The sequence below is a fragment of the Clinocottus analis genome, unplaced genomic scaffold, assembly GCF_023055335.1.
Source record: "Clinocottus analis isolate CAN_PGR_092001 unplaced genomic scaffold, fCliAna1.0.p SCAF_36, whole genome shotgun sequence".
Classification (NCBI taxonomy): domain Eukaryota; kingdom Metazoa; phylum Chordata; class Actinopteri; order Perciformes; family Cottidae; genus Clinocottus; species Clinocottus analis.
Window position 1 is genome coordinate 397,533 of NW_027176109.1, and position 20,051 is coordinate 417,583.

General features: G+C 42.6%; 1 protein-coding gene across 7 annotated transcripts in view; it reads left to right on the forward strand.

The window, feature by feature from the left end:
* cobl (cordon-bleu WH2 repeat protein) overlaps positions 1-20,051 on the forward strand; it is a 48,622-nt gene that overhangs the window by 18,979 nt on the left and 9,592 nt on the right. For 5 of the 7 annotated variants that reach the window (XM_068596348.1, XM_068596347.1, XM_068596346.1 and 2 more), the window contains 4 exons: positions 718-806; positions 1,126-1,179; positions 5,813-5,995; positions 13,298-13,901. In XM_068596348.1, coding sequence (XP_068452449.1) covers positions 718-806; positions 1,126-1,179; positions 5,813-5,995; positions 13,298-13,901 — 930 coding nt within the window. The remainder of the gene's footprint in view (positions 1-717; positions 807-1,125; positions 1,180-5,812; positions 5,996-13,297; positions 13,902-20,051) is intronic. The other 2 variants (XM_068596351.1, XM_068596352.1) reach the window with 1 other exon arrangement.

Sequence of the window (20,051 nt, forward strand, 5' to 3'; positions counted from 1 at the left end):
ACCCGCTAGTGTAGCGCTGTGTGATTGATTTTAATTGTTAGATTATCTTTCCCCGGCCCTCAAGTCAACAGCGTTATCGGGTCACATTCTTACTCACTGCTCCGTGGACTGTGAAGGTTAGACGAGGGGGAAAATGAAGCTATAGCGCCCTCTATTGAGGGAATATAGTGAGATTATTCTCTTCAGGTCTTTGTGAGTGAAGTGGAGTTCATGTAGAGCAGTTGTTTTTTGAGTCTACAATGAAAAAATCCACACCAACAATTGAAAAAAAGTTACAAAATGTCACATTGTAGCATAATGTAGCACATGTGGAAGGTAATTATTGCGCTATTGGGCTGTTGTTAAGGGGACTAAATAAGGGAAATAGTGATAATCGGCATGAGTCATGTTGAGGATCTCACAGAATTATTGAAATATAACAATCTTTTTCTTTTAAAATGTGTTTAAATGTATTAATTTGACCTGTGGATGTTGATCTAGAAGCCTCATTTCCGTGAAATCAGGAAAAAAAAGAGACTCTGGCCTTAACGACCAATCAGAGAGCAATTATCTCGTTATCTGTATGGCGTCACCATCTGGCGCTCCTTTCTACTAAATCCCTCACGAACCTTTTCTCAGAATGAACTAATTTCCTTTGCTTTTATGAGTCACTTATCATGTCCAACTCCTCTCCTCCTCTTCCTCCTCGTCCTCCTCCTCCTCTTCCTCTTTCCCTAGACTCCATCCGCTCCAGTACTACCAGTCTGGACCGAGCAGAGAAGAAAGGCCTCTTAGGTATCTTCCAATTCAGCAGGAGGAAAACCAAGGTACAGCTCCATATCTCTCCAGATTGTGTAGTATTCCTCTGTCACTGTTAGCGGTGTGATAACATGTCACTATCAAGCATGACGTTAGCTTAACCGCGCCTCTAACGTCCTCATAACCGTCCACTGAGTTGGTACGGCGTGACTCATCAGCACGAGAGATGCAATGTAATGTTTAACAGACTCACTCAGAGTGACGGCCTGAAGGCGCTCGCCTGAACGCTGCATGTTAGCACCTGAACGCTGCATGTTAGCACCTGAACGCTGCATGTTAGCACCTGAACGCTGCATGTTAGCGCTGAGCCTTCCCTCCGTTTTGCAGACGGACACAACATCCGTGGACATGGATGACCAAATCACTGACACTCACTCAAACGTAAGTACTACTAACACGGCGGGCAGCGTCCGGTGTGGGACAAGGGGAATCTTTTTTTATTGTTTTTAATTCATTCTTTTTTTTTTTTAAATTATTTTTATATAATTATTTTTAATTTTTTAATTAATTAATTTTTTTAATTTTATTTGAATTTTATTTAATTTATGTATTTTATATATATATATATATATATATATATATATATAAATATAAAATAAAATATAAAAAATGTATATATATATATATATATATATATATATATATATATATATATATATATATACATACATACATACATACATACATACATACATACATACATACATACATACATACACATTTTTATTTTATTTGCACAATTCAAACAATAAAATAAAATCCCAACAGAGATTAATGAATATCTCTCACTCGCAACAGAAATTGATCAAACTCCACAATGTGGTACTTTCTATTGCAGTCAGTCGTGTTGTTTATCACACAGCGTTCCTGTCATGTGCTCTTTCTGCATTGCTGCTTCTTGCACGGCTTCTTTTTTCTAAATACTCTAGCAGCTGTTTCTATTTCCGGCTTCCTGTGGTCAGATTTAGTGATTAAACACAGTGACGATGAGATCCAAATGAATGAATGAATGCCGAGCCTGTAGATGTGTGTGGTCTGATCAAGGGTGTGAGGATGTAAGGAGGTTAGGAAGTGGGGACGGGCCATTGATACCACTTCCTCTCTTACTCTACAATCCTGGCATCGCAGCAGGTGTGAGATCTCATCAGTGGATGTGGTCGGAGGATTGTTTGAAATGAAAATGTTGACGTTAGACCTCGTCTCCCTGCAGAAGTGGCAGCTGCAAAGTTAGTACAGCACAGAGTCAAAATAGCCAAATTTCATGGGATTCATGCCAGCTTGAAATGTTTGTTTCAATCTCTACAGATCGCGTTGGTCCTGTGCAGTGTTTATGGAGTTGGGGGTCATGTGCACGGATGTCCACCAGAGGGCAGCAAGTGTTTTCACAAGATTAGTCAGCAGTTTGTTGGCGCTGTAGCGTCGGACTTCCTTTAAACCTTTGAAAGAGAGCGCTGGTCGTCTCCGGTCCAAACAGGAGTATGAACACTGTGAAGCTCCAATCTACTGTACTTTTCTTTCCTCTACATGATGAGGGAGTGTACTGTCTGTTCTCGAGGACCTTCAAGTGCACAGCAGCCCATATGACACTCCAGTGTGTGTGTGTGTGTGTGTGTGTGGCGTTTACATCCATGTAACGCTCTTCCCCGTTCGTTAGATCCTGAACTTTATGGCCTTGATTTGATTTCTGAAGCCGTGGGCTTCGGGTCAGCAGCGGTCGTCTACGCCTCGCCTCGGATCGATACGGCGTTTGATTACGTTGGCTGGAAAAACACTCGGTTCTCTCCAGCCGCTCCACCCTTCTGCCTCTTTTCGATGTCGTCTCCGTCATCGTCCTCTTCTTCGTGATCCAAGCTTTCTTTTTCGGGCTTTTTCAGATACTTCTGTTGACGCGTTTTCCTTTTTGAAACAAATAAAAGTAGAGGAAGACGGGGAAAATATATATCATAGCTGCGTGTGAATTAGAAAGAGGACGTAGCATTTAATACCTTGATGTAAAATGTACTTAAATAAAATATAAGAAAGTGGAAGCTAATTCATGTGAATTCATATTCATGCTGTTTCTCAGACGCTTTAATGCAGCCGGGCCTTTTCTCTCCAGAGTGATTGTTTCTCAGCCAGAGACTCTTATCACACACACACACACACACACACACACACACACACACACACACACACACACACATAAAGCCACAGTGTTATCAGCCTGAAGGCATCAGATTACCTTACCTTGGCTACATTAGCACTAAAAGCCCTGCCTCTTATCTCTAATTGTTCATTAGGGGCTAAACCGTGTGTGTGTGTGCGTGTTTGTTTGTGTGTGTGTGTGCGTGTGTGTGGTCTTAGAGTGCATCATGTTACGGGTTAGCGCTGATTCTGAAGCAAACTCATGGCAACTTGTCATTGCCCAACATTTCTTTAATCTTTCCTGAACAACGTCGAGTTGCCGTTCATCTCCTTCGGAGGAGAACGTCTCTGCGTGGCAGTCGGATTAACTCTGTGATTAGTTGGGAGGGATTCTGATATTTTTAAAGTAAAGAGAGCAGAGATTTCTATATTTGCGTGTGTGTGGTTTGTAGTAGGATCAGTCGAACTATAAAGCACCAGAAAAGCAGATCTGTTCACCGTCTGAAGAAGTTCTGCAGAAGTTCAATACATTTGAAAGATATGCCCTTTGTAATTATGAGCAGGACGCAGCAGTGCTGCAGTGCGCTTGTTGCCTCTCGCTGTGTTTTGACAGATTTCAGGTTGTTTACCAGAGGGAAGGAGAGGAAGGAGAGGTGGAGGAGTCAGAGAGAGTTCATGTGAATTCCTCTGCTTTGAACATTATATTTCTGAGAGGTGAAAGCTGGAGGATAACAGAACAAAAAGATGAGATGTGGAAGGACGTGAAGGATTGATGAGACGTCTGCTCTCACCTGTCGGCTTCACGGCAAAACTACTTTTATTCCACATTTTAGATCACCTTAGTCTTAAGTTGTGTTCTGTGTTAATCTGCTATAAAAAATAATTTTAAGCCATGTCTTTTTGTTTTACACTCGGTGTTTTGTTTACTATTTTCATGAGCTCAGAATATGAGCTGCATACATACAGGCATCTATATAAATGTTTATTCTTTTAATCAAACTATTGTCTCTCATCCGTTTGTTTCATTTAAGGTTTACTGTATGCTTTGAATCCTCATTGTTAGTTTAAATACTACATTTTATCACTTTTTACTGTTTACACACACACATTTCACACAATGTTTGCTAATGAACATTTGGGTTAAAGTCATGAAATGTGGTTTAAAGTCATGAAAATTTGGTTAAAAGTCATGGAAACTTGGTTTAGAATCATGGAAATGTGGTTTAAAGTCTTGAAAGGTTGGTTTAAAGTTGTGGAAATGTGTTTAAAAGTTGGTTTAGTGTTTCTAGATGTTTTAACACAAGGGCCATGGTGTTTGGATATTTTGTTATTTAGCGTTTTAATGAACGGTGAGATTGATGCAGTCGATCATAATAACGGTCTACTTGTTCAATAGTACGAACACGTATCTTCACGCCGTCGCTTTAAAGTTGAGCTCAAGACAACAAACACGACGCTAGACCATCATTCTGCCTGCTGGAACAATCTAAATTATATATATATATATATATATATATATATATATATATATATATATATATATATATATATATATATATATATACATACACACTTATGTGACCAAAGCTGCAGACATGCCTCCTCCTTGTCCCATCCCTCCCCGCTGTGAGATGTTCTAACCTTTCGGTCCAATTAATTCTAACGACCTGAACTTTATGTTCCTTTTCTTTATTCGTGCCGTATGCAGGCATTGTCTGAACGCATCAATTAATCTGCCTTTAAACGCGCCGGCCCTTCTCTCAGATCACGCGGCTGTGAGTCACGGTTTGCTTCCCCCACGTCGAGCCGAGGCTCCGTACCAAGCTGAGCCCTGGTTCAGATGCTCAGCAGCACTTTGGGCTCTCTTTGATCAGTTATTGAAGACCTTTTTTTTTAGTTGTTTTTTTGTTCCTATGCTTTTGGTCAGAAGCAGCCGCCCTTTGAAAACGGGTTTGCACTTCCACCTTTTGTCAAATGCATTCATTTTCGTGACTGAAGAATGGATGACACCTCCAGGAAATGTTGATTGCGTGTGAATGTATGAATGCATTTAGATCTAGAGTTTGAGATCAATTTATATGAAATAAACGCTTATGTTACAGCAGTTTTACCATATAACACACAAGTCCTGTCTAGTTGCTAGTTGTGTGACAGGTGTCATCCCATTTTGTTGGTTCCAATCTCAATTCTTTTGTTGTTTTTGGGATTACTGTGATTTACATCATTTTGAAATTTGGTTTATAGTCATGGAAATGTGGTTTAAAGTCATAGAAAAGTTGTTAAAAGTCATGAAAATTTGGCTTATTGTCATGAAAACGTGGTAAAAAGTCATGGAAATTTTGTGAAAAGTCATGAAAATTTGGTTTATTGTCATGAAAACGTGGTAAAAAGTCATGGAAATTTGGCTAAAAGTCATGAAAATTTGGTGAAAAGTCATGGAAATTTGGATAAAAGTCATGGACATTTTGTGAAAAGTCATGGAAATGTGGTTAAAAGTCATAAAAATTTGGTTTATTGTCATAAAAATGTGGTAAAAAGTCATGGAAATTTGGCCAAAAGTCTTGAAAATTTGGTTTAAAGTCATAAAAATTTGGTGAAAACTCATGGAAATTTGGTCTTTACTCATGGAATTTAGTAATTAATATGGATATCATAATATGAGCTACAAAGATAATGTTAATAGTTATCCTTTGGAGAAGCAGAAGTCATCTCAGGGCGTTTCAGTTAATGAATAGTTAGCAGCAGCATGACCAATGAATCCACAACCCAGTGGTCATGTGACTCTCTTGTGATTGGCAGCAACGTGTCCTTCAGTCTTTACGCGTGTACATGTTTGTTTGTGTGTTTATGTCAGACTTCCCTCACCTCTCTTTGTTGTTTACACCCACAGGGTCTGTCCGCCGCGTCGGCCGTCTCCGGCGTGGAGGACCGGCCCAGCACTTTGGGCCAGTCTCAGTCCGTCATGAACATCTCCAGGATGTCGCCCAAAGCCGACGCCAAGAAGAGGAGAGCGCCGGCGCTGCCCGGAGCCCCGCCGCCCGCCGTGGGGCACGCCGGCTACGAGGGCTACGAGGTGAGGAGATCTAAGAGCCGTGTGTTTAGATTTAGAGACATCATCCTCATCAATCCACATTGTTAGTTTAAATACTTCATTTTATCACTTTTTACTGTTCACACACAGATTTCACACAATGTCTGCTCATGGACATTTGGTTTGAAGTCATGGAAATGTGGTTAAAAGTCATGGAAATGTGGTTAAAAGTCATGGAAATGTGGTTAAAAGTCATGGAAATATGATTTAAAGTCATGGAAATATGATTTAAAGTCATGGAAATATGATTTAAAGTCATGGAAATCTTGTTTAAAGTCAAGGAAATGTGCCATAAAGTCATTGAAATTTGATTTAAAGTCATGGAAATCTTGTTTAAAGACATGGAAATCTTGTTTAAAGTCATGGAAATCTTGTTTAAAATCATGGAAATGTGCCATATAGTCATTGAAATTTGATTTAAAGTCATGGAAATCTTGTTTAAAGACATGGAAATCTTGTTTAAAGTCATGGAAATCTTGTTTAAAATCATGGAAATGTGCCATATAGTCATTGAAATTTGATTTAAAGTCATGGAAATCTTGTTTAAAGTCATGAAAATGTGCCTTATAGTCATTGAAATTTGGTTTAAAGTCATGAAAATGTGGTTTATGAACGGTAATGACAGTAGATCTTTGACCTTCTCGCCGCTGTGAGAACGTGAACAGGATGACGCAGCGTCCATGAAGAGCGTAAAGAGTCTTTGACCTCCAGGAATCGGATGTTTTCTCAGAGAGCTTTGCCGTTTTGTTCCTCGGCTTTTTGCAAACAATCTGTCTCCGTCTTTACATTACGAGAGCAGCTCTGATCGAAACGATTGTTTTGGGAACGTCGAGGGCAGAGAAACACAACCCTGTTTTTTTTCCATCTGATATTGGTTTTTGGAAAAGAAAGCCGTGTCTGCGTTTCCTCTCGTGATAAAGGAGTTCGGAGGAATCCTGAGCGGTTGTGCTCCATCGCTCAATAACAGACGGCGCTTCTTGTGTGTGCAAGTGTGTGTGTGTTGTGTTGTGTGATGACACACAACCTGAAGCAACAGAGAAGGAGAGAGAGGATGCAGACCGACAGAGAGAAACGGACTTAGAGGGTTCACAGAGGGTCAAAGGGAGGTAGCAGCAGTACTTTTAAGCGGGTGTTTTTATTCTCGTCAACAATGTGTAAGCTTTTGGGGATCATATTTCCAAAATGCAGCGGAGCGTAAAAATCTGGTTGGCGTGCCGGCCTCGCCTTCAGGACACGGTGGTGGGAGTGGCATTGAAGTTCAGGAGGCGAAGCGCCGTCGCTAAGTAAAGAAAAAGTTCACAGAAGTTGAACCCACGGCTCGTTAGAGACTCTTCAGTTCTCGTTGAGCTTTCTCCGCTCCCATATTCCATTTAACCGACATTTGACGAAGCAAAATTCAACTTTCAACGGTGATCCGCAGCTTCACATGTACACAGATCTTCTTTTAAAACAAATATATATTAAATATTCTACTTGATATTTAGGGTCCGAGTGATTGACGGACCCTATTGGAACTGATTCTTATTTTATTTCTTTGGACTGTTTTTTGGGCGACTTGTCATCCGCCAAAAGTCACCAAATGTGGCACGCTCGTCAGTCCTGGTGACAATAGACGTATAAAATAGGCGTCAAATTTGTGTCCAAAAAAGAAAAGTATCTCTAGCGCCCCCTAGAAGTTAAACCGGCGACGCCCCTCGCCCAGATTGTCCGATTGACTTGAAAAAAGTCACACATGTTCAGCTCCACCTGCTGTACAAAAAAGCCTCTCAGACCCATAAAGTCCGCCATTTTGAATTTTGTGAAAAAACACATTTTTGCAGTTTACACCTAGAACGCTTTGCCCAATTCATACCAAACTTTCTGTGCATCATGAAAGGAGTTATATCTTCAAGACTGCGTTGAAAACTTTTTGATATCTCATTGGGGCGTGTCTCGTTTTCAAATACTCATAACTTCAAAAACTATCTTTTATTTAGCTATTTCTACAGTTCAACGAAAAATACGACACTCAAAAGTAAGAAAGAATACAAGGAACTAACCTCGTGTCTTGGCCAAGAAGGACCACAAGGAAAGAAAACACACAAAGAAAGTCCAAGCAGGTGAAGAAGTAAAAGTAAGTTCCTGAGAGTTACTGCGCCTGTAGAAGCATCACAATCCAGAAACCTGTGAGGTTTTGGAGAGCGAGTCACCTCCAGTTTCCTTATTTTGCCATATATTTGGTCCATTTTGTCCGTCCAGATACGTACATGCCCGTTCTCAATCTCAGAAGGAAGGTTTTAATTCTTTCAGTCCAGTCGCGAGAGATATCCAGACCTTCTTTTATGTCCTCGCCCCAAATGAGCGAGGTCCGATACAGGAGCACTTCTTTGTTTTCAGACTGCAGATTTTAAAGCCAGGAGGAGGAAACCGGAGCCAAAGAAGAAACTCATGATTTACGTCAACGTCTGTTTGGAAATTAAAACGTTTCTCGCTCGGAGGAACACAAATGAGTCGTGTTAGTTCCTATTGTTTGATTACATTTCTTATCGAGGTGAGATCCAGCTGTCAGATGTGACCTCCGGGCGTCTCTGACGTTATGGGATTGACGATCAGATCTTTAACTCTGGCAGTGTGCGAGAGAGGTTTCTGCGTTGCGTGAATTTAGTTTTGTTGTGCGCGCTGCATTCCTGTTGCGTGTCTGTGAGGCTTCTTGATGGATCGAGCTGGCTCGTTTCTGTTCCTTCCTCCCTGATGATCTGTCACGGTGTGACAGTAGAGAGTTGGCAGCATCACAGCCATCACTCACATCGCTGCCTCCAAACGGCAGCTAACTTTAATCTGCTCTAATGCACAGCGCTGGTTCGATCAGCCAGACAAAACACAAGTCGCTGCTGGAGTTGTGTTGTTGGTAAAGAGCGCTCCTGGAACTGCGTTTTTCCTTCTTTTGTGTCTGTTCTTCTTGGTTTCGTATCCATCTGTCTTTATACCCCTCAATATGAGCTTTTCCTCTCATGCACAGCCTCTGTTGGTCTCTTTCACACCACTGATCACAGATGAGTACAAAGAAAGATGGAATACAACACGTTATATTACGTATTTTACAATCAGAACCCTGTATTGCCAAATGAGTTCACACAAATAAGGTATTTGTCCTGGCGGAAGGTGCACAACATTTAAGAACAATAACAATGAACATTTACCTATATAAAAAAATTATATATATATATATATATAAAAATTATATATATATATATATATATATATATATGTGTATGTATGTGTATGTATGTGTATGTATATATATATATATATATATGTGTATGTATGTGTATGTATATATATATATATATATATATATATATATATGTGTATGTATGTGTATGTATATATATATATGTATAGGTCTGTGTGTATATATATATATATATATATATGTGTATATATATATATATATATATATACATATATATATATCTATATGTATATGTGTGTGTGTGTGTATATACAAAATGATTTATTTTTTTTAGATAAAACAAATAAGTACAGATGCTACACGTAAGTAAAAAACAAACAAAAATAATAATAATATATTCTGATTCTAGTCAAAATATAAAAGCCTTTCAGGGAAACAACAATCTGTGTTATTGTGCATTAGTGTTGGAAAACATAAGGAAAGTAACATAATAATCTAAGTACAACATGTGTGGATCCTGCAGGATTGAACATCAGCAGCTTCAGCATTACGACTAAAAGTTGTTTGAATATTGAACACTATTAGCTGCAGTGCAAGAGCACAGTTCAGTTAATTAATAGAGTAGAAGAAGAAGCTTGTGGCACACAGCTCAGCGGTTAATGAAACAGGACTGTGAACCTCTGATTCCTCTCACCAAACTTTAAAACATTCAATTGGCTTCGTATTCAAATGGGTTAGTGGGACAAAGTAGACGACAATGGAACTGGGTCAGCCATGTGTCTCCTTATCCTCAGCTAGCCTCTTCTGCGCCCCCCCTTTCTCACACACACACACACACATTGTTAACATACAACTCTTTTCATCATACAACCCACACATGTTCATTATAACACACACACACACGATAACACACACTAACTGTCTTCCAGTCTTCTGTTGGAATGTTTGTGACCTCGGTGATCTCAGACAGTTCAGCTGCTATTATTACCATCCCTGCCACGCTCACACTTACACACACATACATCTGTGCACACACACACACACACACTCATATGCATATATGTGTGTACTCGACATGCACAAGCACCCACATATACAGTTTGACCCCCTCACACACACACACAAAGCCCCTCACCCTTCAAGAGTCCATGGAAACACTAATGAATGGTCACGCCAGCAGGTTGAGGCCCCCGTGGGTGGCCCTGCCCGATCAACACGCTCTGACACGGGGCCTCTCGAACCGTCCAGTGGAAAATTTCATGGAGGCACCAGACTGTCCCTGCATGGCCCTCCGACTCGCTTTTGTGTTCAGGCGCATCTCCTTTCAGAGGATCCCGTGTCCACATATGCCGCATTGTTTCTCCGGCGTTCTTTAACCCCACGCAAAAATCCACAGAAGAAGAATTGAAGCAATAATAATAATAATAATAATAATAATAATAATAATAATGATAGATAATAACGGCGTGTGCAGCGAACAGCTGCTGTGACGTCATGTCACGACCATATTTGGACATTGTAGCAATGTTGAAGCAATGTTGTAGCAATGTTATAAAAATGTTATAGCGATGTTATAATAATGTTGAAGCAATGCATAGTGTATACGATACAATGAGCAATGCTATTATCATATGTTATCATAGCAATACTATTATAATATTCTTGTGCAATACCGTTATATCTTTCATATTTTGTGCCTTATTTATTTTTTAGCTTAAGTTTATAGTAATTCTGTGTTAGGAGGACCAAGCAAAATAAGCTTTTCATTGTACAGAATAACTGTTAGTCTCTGTGCTTATGACAGTAAAACATCTTGAGTCTTGATTGGTGCCGTCCTGGCCACTTAAATTGACCAACAAAAATTGCGCGCAATGCATTTAAATCCTTGTCTCCGCGACATTTTAGTTCCGCTAACGTGTTAGTTTGTGTCATGAAAAAATAAAACAAGACAACAGCTCGTTTACTGCAGAGCGGTCGACCCAAGCGAGAGTTTATAAAGCAAAATCCCTGCAGAGAACAGGAAAGCTGTGACTGTCTGTCATCAAGGTCTCTCTTGTTAGTTGTGTTCCTGCAGAACAAACACAATCGCATCGGCGTGAAGGCAAAGATAATCAGATGGTGGCTGATGACGTCCAGACGGCCTTTGTGTTGCTCGTGAGAAACAGGTGGACTCGTGGTGACCGGTTGGGTTTCTTTTAGTACGAGCATGTTCAGGTAAACAGTGAGGAAGGTCTTCATTTATTTGCATTTGTAGATATTTAATACAACAGAAATCTGGCTCCTCGTGGTGATGAAAACCGTCTTTATCTCGCTAAATAAGCTCTTCTTAAATGGTTAATCTGTCAAAACCAGTGGACGGGAATGGAAAGAGCTGCACCTGGACTTTATCGCTCCACAATCTGTAATTATTATCTTTTGAGGGTGTTATGTGTAATAACTGCCGTGTGGGGAACTCATCCCTCACCTCCACAGATTTGCCGTTGACTTGGCATTGTTTCTGCTCGTGATGTGATGCAACGTGACGTGACTGTGCTGAGGCACGTCGGGCCCCGACAGGCCCTTTTTTGCTCTGTTGTGACTTAACTTGTGATGCCATGACACGAGGTTGACTTGAGACGTGAGCAGAAGGAGGCCAGATCCCGCCTCCAGCTCGCAGAAATACACACTGTAGAAGAAGAAAAAAGACCATATTCTCCTCTGTATGACGTGCATTTTGACACGGCTGCAAATGTAAACTCCGTAAACAACACATATACATAATCATGTTACATCGTCAGCTTAAATGGACGGTGTGACCTTAATGTGGTGTATGCAGTCTTGAGACTTGGCTTCAGCCTCTTACAATCTTAAGTACATGCTCCGCTCCCAGGCATGGCGCCAATAAGGACCATGAGAGCAGCACACGCTTAACCCTGCAACCCCGAACAACTCCCAACTCCATACACCGCCTGAGATATGAGGCATACTGCTCCTTCTCATATGTGTGTGTGTGCATATGCAAAAGAAGTGTGTGCTTCTACACTCATAGAGAAAAGTGTTGCATGCGTTTTGATGCGTTCTTTCTTTCATGGCAGGTCTTGGCTTCAGTCTTATGTTTCACTCTGCAGGGAGCACACACACACGCATACATGCATGCATGCACACACGCACACACGCATCCATCTTCATAGGCAAGTCAGTCATCCATTTCAGCCTCAACTTTGGCCCACATCCACTGGTATGTGTGTATTCAATGTATGTGAAAAGGGGGAGACTGAGGAAGTGAAAGACAACCAGCTGGGGGGCCGTTTGGATTTCCATAACATGTCATGCAACCGAGTTCACCGAGTGCACAGATGCAAACCCATTTTTTTCTTGCAGAAAGGCAAGGTGGCCTGATCTCTCCCCCGTCCCGCCGCGTGCAACGCTCCACGCAGCTCCGAGCATGTTCTGCAACGAAGAAAAAGTTAAACTCAGCAGCGGTAATTGGGGATACAGCGCACGGCACCTTTCACTGTTGGAACCTGTCTGGAGCACTTTAATAATTGATTCTTAGAAACACCCATTGGCAGCCAAATGTCACTTGATGTCGTTTTATTTTTTCCTCCCCTCTACCACCATCATCATTGACTCGTGGCCTCAGTTGACTCGCGTTGTATCGTGCCAATTGATCGTGTTTGAACTCAGTTGACTTCAGCGTTGGAACAGGAAGAGAACAGAGTTTCTCAATGTTTTTGTTTGGTGTTTGCACAACGAAGACGTTGCATCATTGTGCCCATAGCCGAGCTGTCACGAGTGATAAGTGATTCATTACTACGAGCAATTCAGCAACACAGTATGACGTCTGAATAATGGTCCAGTGTATGTGTATATATATATATATGTATATCTATATATTGACCGTGTCATTGCCAGGTGTTTTATATCTTTCTGTAGGATAATTTAAAAGGGATTTTGGCACTCTAAGGGATTTTAAGACTCGGACAGCTGCCAGAACTCCACTTGATTTAATTACTCGGTAGTAACCTCAACGTCACTTGTGATTTATTGTCCGACCACAAAGACAAATGCACGAGGTGCTCAGAGAAATTAACTTTCTTCTGTCTGTTTTTTTTCTTTCTTTCTCCCCTCAGGCGGGCCTGGGCTCAGAAAGCCAGCAGAGGAAGAGGAAGGCCCCGGCCCCTCCTCCGACCCCGGCATCCATCTCCCCGGACCCCGACGACACTTCAAGCTCTGCCTCTCCCACCTCTGACGACCCCGTCACCGAAACACCCGCCCGAGGCTTCTTCCACAATGACGCCGTCCAGTCAAACGCCGCCTCCGCTACCGCCGTTACAACGCAAGCGGCGAAACGAGTCCCCCTCGACCCCGCGACTGTAAATGCCAGCCCGACCCCGAGTTCCCCGACGCCGAGCAGCAGCAGCAGCGGCGGCGGCGGCAGCAGCACCGCGGAGAGCCTGGCGGTGCAGGACTCCAGCTCCGAACTCAGCCGCAGCCTCGACGACTCCGACCTCGACCAGGCCGTTTCTTACTGCAGCACGCTCAGCAGCGGCGGCGGCGAGGCGAGCGGATCCGCGCGGGTCCCGTCCGCGACGGAAAGCCCCGGCGGCGGAGCGGCGGAGTCGGAAAAAGAGGCCGGCAGAAGAGTAGCGACCTCGGCCGGGATCGAGACCGAGTCGACCCCGAACATGAACCTGAAGGTGGACGACGTCGAGAACAACCGGCACAGTGCAATGGGTAACTAGCTATAGCGTAGCACCTGACACGTAGCATTAGAGGCCATGAACGTGCACCTGGCCATCAATCACCTGCGATGCACGCTGAAGAGCTGTAGAAGCTTGTTTTTTTTTTTTACAGGGAAAGTGACTGATTGTCTCATTGCTGCAACGTCTCAAACTTAAGCTGCCAAGAATGACGCACATATGGTGAAAGACTCTGTGTGTGCGTGCGTGTGTGTGTGTGTGTGTGTGTGTGTGTGTGTACGTGTGTGTACGTGCATGTCATGGTTGAGGTGCAGGAACTAGTGGAGCTGGTTTTCATCAGAGCCTACGAGACAATACAGTCCTTGTCTCTTGCCTGTGTTATCAATCCCTCACGCTCTTCTTATCTTATCTTATCTTTGTCTCTTTTTCCCCATCTCTCTCTCTTTCTCTCCTATGAAGCTGCTCAAACAAAACCTTCAAAGCTGGCAGATGCAAAGGCAGACAGATCCATCATAGATTTAAAACCAGATCTACTTGAACTACAGCTGGCCTCGTATTGATCCTCCTTCTATAGCCCCAGATCTCCCCTCTGCAGCGAGGTGAAATCGCAGCAGAGTCTTGACAGAGGCAGAGATGAGAGAGTGGAAGACCTCAGATGGGGAAAAAAAAGGGATGAGGAAGGTGAGGGGGTCCAGAATGGAGTTCAGAGGAAGGAGCATGGGAAGGTTTTGGCATCGGGATGACACGCGTATAGCAAAGGTAGAAACAAGCGGACTAGAGGGGTTTAAGATGACGGACAGGCACATGAAAGCGAGAGAAAGGCTGAGGAGGTTATTGCATTTGTCAGGATACACCAGACGGCATCATTAATATATCTAGAAGCCCTTTTTTCTCTTCCTCTTCTCCCTGACATCGCTGACAGTGCAACTCTACCGGTTTTCAGTCTGCTTTCTTTCCCTTCGCAGCGTGAGAGAAAGTACTCAGTCAGAGTTTCTGACAACTGCACTTTGTGATACATAAACGGTGCATATTTGGCAGTGAATCAATAGCCGGTGCACACGTTAGGGCTAGAAGAGCTACACCTCCCCACGTACAGCGCAGGGTGTAGCGCTCCTGCTTGTTTAGGCCGAGATAGAGATGTACACAGTTAATTTATTAGGTTTTATTAGGCTTCATTCAAGCATATATGTCAAACTATAAAGTGTATGGCATTTGCTTTAAGAAGCTTTACGATGAAGAATGGATCCTAAATAAATAGAGATTTCACAGCATTAAACGAATGCTTTCATTAAGAAAAGCTCTCTGGTGTTTATTTAATGCTGGGTTTCTTACTGCTAGATTCTAGTGCTGGATTGTAGTGTTTGTTATTAGTTAATTGTATTTACCTTCGCTCTTGAAACTCTTGCAGTGAAACGCTTTAAATGTAGATTAGAAACATGCTCCTGTAGGAATTGCTAATGTTTTGATATTGGTTTGATAATTAAGGAACAGAGGATTTAAACGCTTGTGTGTTGCTTCTCGTCTCAGCCCTGCATGCAGATAAAGCAGCAACGCTGATGCATCACTCGGACATTAAGGTGGCTCTATTTCAACAATGCTGCTTTACAGTAATTGTGCTTTTTTCCCCGCCAAAACCAAATATATTATCTAGAATAAATGGACTCTGTCCCATTCATCAGTCCACACTTAGCCCCAACAGTGACGGTTTAGACTTCCAACGTTAGCTAAAACAGTGACAGTTTAGACTTCCAACGTTAGCTAAAACAGTGACGGTTTAGACTTCCAACGTTAGCTAAAACAGTGACAGTTTAGACTTCCAACGTTAGCTAAAACAATGACGGTTTAGACTTTCAACGTTAGCTAAAACAGTGACGGTTTAGACTTCCAACGTTAGCTAAAACAGTGACGGTTTAGACTTTTAACGTTAGCTAAAACAGTGACGGTTTAGACTTCCAACGTTAGCTAAAACAGTGACGGTTTAGACTTTCAACGTTAGCTAAAACAGTGACGGTTTAGACTTCCAACGTTAGCTAAAACAGTGACGGTTTAGACTTCCAACGTTAGCTAAAACAGTGACGGTTTAGACTTCCAACGTTAGCTAAAACAGTGACAGTCCGCACTCACAGTCTGCATATATCACACAAACGTATTCAAGTTCTCTTTACTTCCTTTTTTCACTGCTTCTTTCTACATTAGCAGCAACATCAAGTCAATTAGTAATCTTTTTTGGGCAGGACATAGAGAGGACATATTGGGGTGTGTCAGTGCTGTTGAATGTCAAAACTAAATCAAGGGTTTACCCCTTCAGTAATAATCACATGTGACGTTTGAATATCCACATAAGGCTACTTCCTCTCACTGATTGCCATCGCCTGCAGCTTTTCTGCCAACAGCAAGATTTTTGTGTTTAACTTCTCCGCTAACTTTGGCAGCGAGCTTCAAAAAAGTAAGCTGTCGGTTACGTCCGATAAAGCTCTTCCAGACTTTTTTAAATGTAGAAATTCAAAATGTCATATTGACCCTGATTGGTCGTGGCATCAGGACGCGGCGAAGAAATAACACAACTCCGCTCCTGGCACCCGTTTATTTGTATTCAAGTTTTTACAGGATGTTATCTGAAGCCAATGGTAGCTCCGAACCTGTTGCCGTCACTTCTCCTGAAACTCCCGCTGATAATCGGCTGTGTGCAAAAAATGTGCAAATCCACCGGAGCAATAGTAAAACCATTACCAATGAATGTAGTGTTAACACAAGAGGAGCCCCTTTTAACAAGCAGATAACTGAGTTTGATTAACAAAGCAGAAATTACAAAGATATTGATGATTACGTCATGTTTTCTGGGCCACATTTTTAATTTGACAAGACAAATGTTTGTGCCACATTCCTCGACTTCTTCTTTCTTTTATTACCAACGTGACCAGCAGTGCCATGCCCTGCCTGCATGCTGTTTCTCCCACAGGAGCCGGCGATCAACCGGCGCCACCCAAACCTCGTCGCTGCACGGCGGCGGCGGCGCCCCCTGCTCTGTCTTCCCCTCCCGTTGAGCCCCCAGAATGCAACGCTCCGCAGACTCCAGGGGAGGCGGAGGAAGCGGCCGCCCAGTGTAGGTCCCAGATGGACGGGCCTCTTCCCTTTTCCCTTCAGTCTTGGGCTCTCTTTTCTTTCCTAGAAGCTGATCTTCTGGTTCCTTAACTTCTATTGCATTCGTCGAAATCAGTGCTTCTATGCCAGGCCGTTTTGTTTGCATCTGTGTGTGTGTGTGTGTGTGTGTGTGTATACATGTTTAGTGATACTGGGTCCATGTGAGGGTCGAGGTGCTTCATATCTATAAATGTCACCCTGTTATTTCTTCTGGGTCCAAAAGGTCAGAGTTGGGGTCAACACCAATCAACTTGAGTGCCTTCTGTTGTTGCATGTGCACAGTACATTGGGAGTATATTAGATGCTTAATGGAAGACGCTGTTGAGTAATACCAAACTCAATATACGCCTCCTTGTGTTCTTCTTTGCATGACCGGGCTGAAATGGCCAAAAATGCTATCGCTTTCCTGCAACCAATGTCTTTCTTCACGATCAGGTTTTGCTCCTGGACGCCGTCTTCATCGTCATTCCCGCTAAAAAATGCATTGTTAAGAGTTCTGTCCATCTCAAAATCTCACCTTGTTGTTTTCTCTGCCCCTCCCCCGCCCCCTGCTTCACAGTGTACTGCTGCGGGCCTGTACGTCTGCGCTCCAAACACTCCTGAAGTCTCTCTCTGGCTTGACCCCTCTCGTCACCTTGACCAGTCCAATCAGTTCCCTTTGCTTCTCCTTTGACCCTCCTTCTCCTTTCCGCCGGACCTCTCCCTCCGACGCTCATCGACCTCCTCTCTTCCCTCGTATTCCACTGTGTCGTCTGCATACGTTGGCATCATTTCCTTCTTTGACTTGCTTTCACTACGCAAAAGCCGTAAAACCTAATCGGCGTCTGTCCCTTTGAGGGGTTTTGGACTTCCTCCTGTTGAGGACACCGAGATGCAGCAAGTGAAAGCAAGCAGTGCTCTCCCAATTTCACTCATTAAACGATGCTTCTTTCTTTTTGTTTTTTACACAAATGTATGTATATACCGCTAGTGGTTTTGTATTTCAACATGATTTCGCAGGTTGGTATTGATTATGCATGAGAGCTGAGGTCAGAGTGGACATGCAGAATGTGGTCAGAGGACTATGTGCCAGATGGGCCGAACCCTGTATGTCTCAGTTACAGCGTGATTGATGAGTGACGCGCTCAAATTAGGCTATGAGGCGAGGCCATGCGATAGCTATCGGCCAGTATTTTGGTAATGTGATACCTGCAGATCGATAGTTGGGACAGCGTTTGTTTCTCTCTCTCTGTGTTGTTGTGGCTTAGTTTAGAAATGGTACACCTGAATGCCTGCTGCTTTTGGCAACATTATCCTCCATCAGGGACATGTTGCCTTTAGGGAGGTTAAAGATAAGTGTATGAGATGAAAGACCTTTTTACCAAAGAGAATTTGCATCTTTTTTTAAAAAGAGCACTCTGATTTGCTCTTAGACTTATAAGTTGCATGAATGCTTCACCGTTTGTCCAGACTTACTCTTACTTTATGACATCCTATGCATAAAAAAGAGAAAAATAATGATATCAAAGCTAAGACGTTAAGAGCAGATTGCATCATCCTGACTATGCGTGTTGAAGTTAAAGCTCTATATTATTAAATAGCCGTCATGTTTTAAAAAAAAAAAAAGCTATCTTTTTCCATGTTCAGGGAAGGGATCCCTTGTTTTTAACCACATGTGTTGTTTTGTTACCATACCAATGCAAATATTGTGGTGTCACAGATCCTCATCGGTTTGTAAAATATGGTTTGTCCTCTGTATGTTCGAAGCCTTTGAGTACAGATGTTTATTCTCCCTGTTGTGATAATGAACACACAACATTTATCTGTAAAGGCAATCTCTGTTGTGATTGAACAAAAACAGAATATTATGTGTGCACGCCATTTTTTTTTTCAATTAAACAGTTGAAGACTGGATCAAGATTCAAGGACTTTGGTTTGAGGTTGTGCACGGTTTGAAACCAGTAACACGTCACAGTATTGATCGGCTCGGACACCTTTTGTTTGCCTTTAACTGAAGCGCGCGTCATCGAGTTTGAGAACTACGCGTGCATGTTTACTTGTGTTGTAATATACGTGCGTGAATAGAAGAGCATGAGACCACGTGTGTGTGTGTGTTTGTGTACGTGTGTGTGAGCTGATTGTGGCTGTAGCTGGCATGACTAAGCTGTTGCTGGGAAGGAGCTGGGAGGACAGCCCTGTGAGTCATCACCACATCTCCTGGAACAGGCTGTTCCCTCCACACCATTAGGACCAGGCCCAAAACCGACGGGCCTAAAACACACACACACACACACACACACACACAGGAGGATGTATTGGAGCACAATGCATGCACACACTCACAGACACCCGGTATTACAAACACGGTTGCTAACTGTTTTAACTCATTTTCCAAGAATCCCGTGTTGAGTTCCCAGCGCCGCGGCTGCTGAAAGGCTGACGGATGGCACATAGATTTGTGTTCCCTTGGCTTGGAGTTCAATGAGATCAGCCACCGACTAAATAAGTTCCCCCGAATCCTGCAGGGCAGACCAGAGGCATGACCGTATTATATAGATGAGAGGGTATGAAGCAGTATCTTTCACTGGAACCTAAAACGGTGCTGTAGAAATCTAATTAAAAGGGCTTGTTTACAGTAAGTCCTCCCCGCACATCATTAAAGCTGGTTTATCGAGCCGCAGGTGGTTGTGCTTTTGGGCTTGTGTTTGTATATCTGGCCTGTGTTTTCTGGGTTGTGTGTGTGCGCGTGTGTGTGTCAGAATGAATGTTGAAGCTAACATAAATACTTCCTCTGTTTCCTTCCCTCTCCTGCACGTCTCGCTCGCGCTGCATCCCGGGCTTCTTTTCAAACTAATTTCCTCATGATTTGTACTGTTTTCTTTTGTGTGTTTTTCCAGGTTGGAGAAGCCGGTAGCATTTTACAATAAGTGCACACTATTTAGCATTAGTAAAGCGTGAACTAATCATTTATAAAGCATTAATCCAACATGAATACTCATTAGTAACTCATTCATAAACGAAAATGAATGATTAATGATTATACATGATTAATTAGCTCATTTGT